The following is a 7,603-nucleotide window of genomic DNA, read 5'->3' as shown; positions in this document are numbered from 1 at the left end:
TAAAAAACTACATTCAATTTAAAATATATACTACATCAAATATTTTTTGTATCATTTGTCGTCAAAGGCGAAATTTTTTTTTGCACATTTTAACATTTAGAGAAATTGTTACGTACGAACTTATTAACTAACACACTTTACAATTGTTATATTTAGTATTTTTACTAATTAAATAATTTTTATTTACCTTTTAAACAAAAAATTAAAAAAAATTCTACACAATTTATTCCACAAACATGGCAGTCGAGAAGAATAGGCAACGATTGAAAATTATTCTCTTTTCTTTACACTATTTCGTAAAAAGCAAACAGTGCTGTAAAACGTTAGAATGGTGAAGCGTTCGATTTGTTAGGAAAATATGTGATAGATTGAATATATAAATTATATAAAAGCCATAATTTTCACAGATTTGTAAAAATAATCATCAAGTGATTATTAGTATCACTTTTTAGATATGTCAAATGCTTTTTTTTTATATATGTTTGTTGTTGTTGTTGCTGTGGTTTCTTGAGTTAATGCTATTGCGCACTTTTACTCTTTTGTGGCTGGGGGGCTTATCCCTGCTCCACACTAAGCTTTAACTATACTGGAATTCGTATCTATCTTTTCTTTTGTCCGCACTAAAACTTAAGATGCAAAACTTTTTACAAGTAAAGCTACATTTAGATTATAGTACTTAACTCTACAATAGCAACATGTGCCATTTTATATTCAAAATCCATATACACATATATACTAAACAGATACGATAATTCTACGTCTAAACATAATATAAACTGTCAGACTTTAAATTAAAAAAATTGTAGTTGCCAGAGAAAATTTTAAAATTTTGATTTGTTTAAACTTTCATTTGCTAACATATACTTTCATAATTGGTTTCATTGTTTTGCTGGAAAAAATTATCAAATGGGGTATAAAAGCTTTGAAAAATGTTCAAAACGTCGTAAACTCTGTGACGTTAATAGTCAAGACATGTTTTTTGAGGAACGCGACGGAATTCCGCACTTCAATTGTAGAATAACTTCTAGTATCTTAAAAGAGACGCTTGCTTATGTATACAGGTACATACATCGAATGACACGTAAATTTGGCGCACCTAAGAGAATCGCCCACAGTGCCACTTCGCTTTTTAAACAAGTAAAAAAGTACTTTTAATTCATTAATTATTTATATAAATTTTCTATAACATAGTTGGAAGATCTGAAAGTGCAATACTATTACTCTAACATGGCAAAAATGACCTCGTGCTTATATATAGTAATGGTTCTAGAATCTATACCGAGTACCATTAAACAGTTGTCCTTAGCTTCTGGAGTCTGCAGTGAACAAATTACTCATTGTCATTTAGTTATAATCAAATTACTAAATATAGATATGAGTGACACTGATGACGCCTCTTATATGCTCCGCATTTCTAAATATTTGGGTAAGTTTAGTAAATATATACTTAGTAGTAAATATTTAAATAGTAAATACTTAATTTTACTTAGAACTTAATCTGCCAACGACACAGTTGGCAAGGAAAATAGCAAACAATGCATTGGAGATGGAATTTATGTTTAATACTTCAAAGGAATCTTTAGTTGCAGCGGCAATTTATATGGCATGCCAGGTCTGTACACTTATAACTGTATTCCACCCTTTTTGATCATGTATTGATAATGTTCAAAAATTACGATTAAAACATTCCATTTCTATTAGGTAACGCAAATTGATTTAACGCAGGATGCAATACTCGATATGGTTGGAGTAAATTTCAACCAATTCAAAAAAGTTTATGATGTTCTCACGTGGTATGCCTCGGAAATCTTCCTTGTAGACTCCGAATTTCGAAGGAATGCAAAACAAGTGTTTAAATTACCATTTCACATGTAATTTAATACATTAATATCATTTAGTCATATATGATATTAATGTATCCTACGCAACATTCTATTCCTATGAAACAACATCATCCTTGGATTACGGTAAATGTGACAGGGAAATCCAGTGAAGCCACTTCGACGTATTTGATTTAAGGGTTCACTGATGTCTTTGTAGCGTCTGTTCACCAGGTTAGGTGCGGCTACAAAACAGACGCCCTCACTAAATAATATTTTTTCTTACGTACCGTTAACCAAGAGTAGGCAAACACAACTTCGTTTTATTGTTCTAATAACTATTGACGTAAATTTCAAACAAGATAATGTATACCTGTTAAATCTCTCCACAAATTTGAAAAGCTAAGGATTCTACTACTCTCCTTTCAAGAAACACATAAACTGTATAGCTTTGCTCTACACTGAATTTCTTATGGCACAAAAAAATTGCATGATAAGAACTATAGTGGAATCGTTATAAAGTAATATATATAAATATATATTGAAAACATTAGAGTAAGAGAATGCAGTAATTAACAATCGAATTCGATGAAGAAGTAAAGCTTCTACGCTATCATTTGGGATCAAAGGACATATAGTCTGCAAAAAGTTAAAAGTATTTATAATATTGATTTATTTGGAAAAAGAATTTCGTGTTATTTATGTTTCCGATATTCTGGACTTTAAAAAAAAAAACTGCCATAGTTAAAGATATAGTTCTTTGAGTTTCCACAAGTTTTACTTCAATCAATTTTGCATTCTTTTACAATTACCTCAGGACAGTACCAGCATAAAAAAATTTTTTGTTTTCTTTACAAATCTATATATATTTCTTTATATATATAGATTTGTTTAATTTTTTAAGTTAAATTTTTAATATAAAATTATTTTTGTAATTAACTTTTTTTAACATAATCTGCACAGATTCTTTTTTTATATTATTTTAATGTTTGTATTTTCTTTATTTTTTTTATTACTAAAAAAATACATACAATTTATTTTTAATATTTTCTTTAATATTTTTTTATAATGTAATATTATAAACATGACATGTTTTAATAAAATTTATAATAATAATTTTACTTGAAAATCCGCACCTGGTTAAATTTAAAGGAAGGCATTTTACACACAGCAGGACATAATTACAATGCCTTTTCTGTTTTCATTGAAGGCAAAGAAAAACCTGTTGTGTGAAATTGCTGGCGCCTTTAAAATGACAAAAAAAAAAAAAAAAATAAATACTTCAGTTATGAGAAAGCCAAAATTTATTTAATAAAAAAAATGATTGAATCTCATGTACACAGTAAAAAAATAATTTTTTAATTATTTATTGCACTTATATTCTTATATGTATATATATTATATTCTTTAATAATTTCAATTTTTTATATATAGCAAAAATATGATTTAAGATATTTGACATTTGATAGAAGATAAATCCTGAGATATAACAAGAAGATTTGAGGTCTTTATAATAAAGACGATGCTACTAAATTTAAAGAAGACTTGCGAATACGCTGTCGACACTAAAAGGTGGAAGTGTGAGATTGAAGAAAATAAAGAATACAAATATTTGTATAATAAAGGTTTAAAAAACTATCAGTTTATATACTTAAGTAACTAAGGTAAACCTAAGTAACTAGGTTTGATATCCAATATAGTTGGAACTAAAAATACTACTAAATACTACTACTTTTATCAACCAAATAAAAGCAGGACTCACATTTCAAGAATAGTTGTATTAGTAACTGGATAGAAGATTATCTTATGAACAGAAACACTAATTAATTATAAATTACCTCTTTACGATGACTACTGTCATAGCTGAAGGTTAAATGAGGAGGGGAAAATGTCACTCACTTAGTCTGATAGTGTTCGCCAGAAAGCGTACAAGTGGATTTGTTAACACACAGTTTTTCTTACTTTACCCAACTATACGATTTTTACAATAAATGGTTTAAAAAAATTGCTTCGTTTTGTGAAAACGATTCCGTGGTTTACCGTTCCAGAATAGGTCTTATTCGCTTTTAAGCAAAAACTATGTTTTGTCTCCTCAGACAGACTTGAATGTAACAGACATTAAAAAAATTATATCATTCCATATTCAGTCTGCATTATAATTTTTAATATGTTAATAACTATAAATAAGCCATTTAAGCTTCTATAAAAATAGAAGAGTACTTTGGTCTAGTAATCTAGTAATAATGAGTTCAGTACAATCATGAGCTCGATTATATAATAGTGGATCCGAATGTAACACACTTCTTTAAATCTCAACAGTTCCAGATCTTAAAATAAAATCTTAACTTAAAAAGAGTACCACACCAAGACAACTATCTTAATTGTAAATTATCATGCCGGAAATATCTTTTATTTGTCAAAAAATTGTAAAATGTCATAAAATTGTTTGACAGAATAAAAATTAAATTTCAAAAAATTAAAGTCACCTTAAGACATCTTTAGTCTACAAAAAATGCTTTTTAACCAAGTATCAAAACCATGATTTAAATTGAAAATAATATATATGTAGGTCATGTACCGTATATTACAGGTAACGTATAGCTCAATATCTGCTTATATGCAAGCAATATCTTTTTCAGTTTTTAAACTTTAACGAATGAAAGATAAAAGTTAGTTAAATTAGTTTTAATTATAAATATACAGAATTTTATATTTTTATTAAATAAATACGATAACTAAGCTTTTTGAAAAGAATTATATATGCGATTTTAAACGTTTTTAAAATATATTAGGAATAGGAAAAACCAATAAAACCGGAACCGAATTGATATTTTTTTAAAATTATTATATTAAAATTATACCATATTTTAAACGCAAACGAAAAACGTTCCAGTTCAAGGCCCTGTGCAAACAAGCACATATTGGTCAGTAGGGCAAGGCAGCACCTACTACATAGTAGGTTTTTTTTTGTAGCGGGTGTTTGGGAAGACTTTACATTAGATTAGAAAATGATTCAATATATTTATAACGAAAACACTGACCTATCGATAAACGTAACCCCGAAAACTAAGTCCGTTGACGATAATGCATTGAGCACAGATTCAGAAATAACTGAAATATAATAAGATTATCATTTTTATAAATATGCTTTAATCGGTTTGCTTTTGTGTGTCGTTAATCTATTTATATTTATTTGTGAAATAATTCTCTAGTATTATGAAATGGTAGTAATCTTTAATTTTAGTATAATAATTTGAATTTTAATATATTTTATAATAAAATACTGTTAAAGTATATTTTAAATTTTTATATTATATATGTATATTCCAATTAGCAATTAATAATTTCAGTGTTTAATAATATATTACTAAATACTAATAATACACAAATAATTTGCGTCCTGAACTATATTTCTAATTTTTTTTATTTTTTGTATTTATTCTTTTTAAATACATATTCTCTTTATAATATATAAATAAAGTGCAAATTTTAAATTAACAAGAACTAATCATATTGTCTAACAAGTAATGTAACTTATCTAGATCAAGATCTACTTATATTGATCTGAGCTAGTCATCTCCTTGATGGTCGAAACGCCTCAAAAGGTTCTTTGATTTTTTTATTATATATATTTCAATCAACAATTATTAATTTCAGTGTTTAATAATATATTACTAAATACTACCATAATAATACACAAATAATTTGCGTGCTCAACTATATTTCTAATTTTTTTTATTTTTTGTATTTATTTTTTTATATATATTTTTTTTTTTTATTATATATAAATAAAGTGCAAATTTTAAATTAACAAGAACTAATCATATTGTCTAACAAGTAATGTAACTTATCTAGATCAAGATCTACTTATATTGATCTGAGCTACTCATCTGCTTGCTGGTTGAAACGCCTCAAAAGGTTCTTTAATTTTTTTGATTTTTTTATTTAATTTATTTTTTATTATATATATTTCAATCAGCAATAATTAATTTCAGTGTTTAATAGTATATTACTAAATTTCAATTTCTAATTTTTATATTGTACTCTTATATATTCCAATAAGCAATAAATAATTTCAGTGTATATATCAGGTAAAATCAGAAAAGGATTTGAATACATTTAAATGTCTGCACGCATTTAAATGTTCAGTAAACAGAAAATTATAAAGTCATTTTATATTCGTTCCCAAATCGCTCTCCGCTGAAAGACAAGTAATGATGTTTGTTTTCAATTTAATGAAGATCCATCCATCCGCACAACTTGCGCAGATACTCGTACGTATATAGGCACGTATCTGCTTCTGTTTTCACGGAGATAAAACTCTCCAGTGTTTCTTATTGAAACAATAAATACCTGGCCTTCTGCATTTGTTTAGACGTTAGTTTATAAGACGATTACAATAATAGCACAAACATTGCGAGCGAGTATCTTTGCAATGTGGAGCTTGTATCTTATACACACAGAAAAGTATCTTTAGTGTGTTAGTATATCGGTGGCAAAAGAGTGCCGGTTCGAGATTCTATAATACAAGTTAGTTTAGTTTAGCTTGTTTTTTATTTACACACAATTTTTAAAGTCTCTCATCAGTTATTTCTGAACCTCTGCGCAATGCACTATCGTTAACGGACGTCTTTTTCGGTTCGCTCATTTATCGACATTAGGCAAATGTTTTTTTCTTAAAGAATTCTTTTCAAAAAATTATAAATCGTGCGATTCATGGAATTAGTTTGTGTATTAAGTGCATGAAATAAACTTTATTACTCTAATTATGCAATAAAAGATTATTAATAATAATTAAAACATAAAAAATGTTTTATGGAAAAATGGAAAAATGGTTGCTTGTGTGGCTTTTGTGTTAAATAAATTTGTGTGAAATACTCATAAAGAAATTCAATTCTCCTCGAAGGCACTCCCATTGAAATACAACTACGTACAGCTTTCCTATTTGAAAGCGAAATATCATCGCGGAATACTAATGAAATATAAAGTAAAAAACGTAAAAGCCTATTATTCTTATTAGTATTATTATTTTAATTATTTTTATTGTAAAATTAATCAGAAGTATTGCGTTTTTGCTCAACAAAAGCAGCAATAAACAAAAGCAGCTTCATGGAAATCATCGACAGCCGCATCCGTATAATATATGTAGCTCAAACATCGAAGAGGCTACATTGAACTACTCACATACTTATAGTTTTGTGGATATATATAATTGTATATAAAGATTTTGTTATACCATATACCATTACTTTCGCCACTTTTCCATTGTTTACATTTCAATTCTGTGTATATCAATTAATTAAATTATACAACACGATCTTGTTGCATGTGCCATATATTATAGATTATAAAGTACTCGGGAAGTATACTGAAGTAAATATTAAAAGCGCGCGTGTTGTCTGGCAAACGAAATTCTTTTTCGTACAATAACTTTTTAGTTGTTAAACAACTAAGATATTCGGTGAACAGTGGCAGCAGCGGTATACAGAGACTCTTTTAAAGGGGTAAAAGAAAGGGGGTCTTGAAAACTATTCAGTATTTATATGTATTATAAGCAGATGACTATCCGAGTTATTGATTGAAATTTTTAGTTAATAATATACAAACAAACCTAATAGAATTTGTTATATATCACCCGCAGTACGAATGCAGAAAATAAATGGAATATAACACCAAAGAAACTCCTAAACAACTCGTTAGTTTTTGGCTAACATTTTTTAGCGTTATTACTATTGCGAGGCAGAACTTACTTTCTGATATTAAAGTGAACTATCTTTTAAAAT

At 27.5% G+C, this 7,603-nt stretch overlaps 1 protein-coding gene across 1 annotated transcript; it reads left to right on the top strand.

Moving 5' to 3' along the window:
* The first annotated feature begins 866 nt into the window (after nucleotides 1–866).
* Nucleotides 867–2,644, top strand: LOC119671458 (transcription initiation factor IIB-like). The gene is made up of 4 exons (XM_038082103.1): nucleotides 867–1,137; nucleotides 1,192–1,426; nucleotides 1,491–1,612; nucleotides 1,702–2,644. The coding sequence occupies exons 1-4, from the start codon at nucleotides 907–909 to the stop codon at nucleotides 1,873–1,875; spliced, it is 762 nt and encodes a 253-aa protein (XP_037938031.1). The 5' UTR covers nucleotides 867–906; the 3' UTR covers nucleotides 1,876–2,644.
* The last annotated feature ends 4,959 nt before the right edge of the window (nucleotides 2,645–7,603 follow it).

Source organism: Teleopsis dalmanni, chromosome 1, assembly GCF_002237135.1.
Source record: "Teleopsis dalmanni isolate 2A chromosome 1, ASM223713v2, whole genome shotgun sequence".
In the NCBI taxonomy this organism is placed as follows: domain Eukaryota; kingdom Metazoa; phylum Arthropoda; class Insecta; order Diptera; family Diopsidae; genus Teleopsis; species Teleopsis dalmanni.
The sequence above is the reverse complement of the archived record's forward strand: the minus strand, read 5'-3'. Positions and strand labels throughout refer to the sequence as shown.

Coding starts and splice junctions, on each gene's coding strand:
- LOC119671458 (XM_038082103.1), top strand. CDS start 907: ATGGGGTATAAAAGCTTTGAAAAATGTTCAAAACGTCGTAAACTCTGT. Junction 1,427..1,490: donor CCGCATTTCTAAATATTTGG/GTAAGTTTAGTA, acceptor AATTTTACTTAG/AACTTAATCTGCCAACGACA. Junction 1,613..1,701: donor CAATTTATATGGCATGCCAG/GTCTGTACACTT, acceptor CATTTCTATTAG/GTAACGCAAATTGATTTAAC.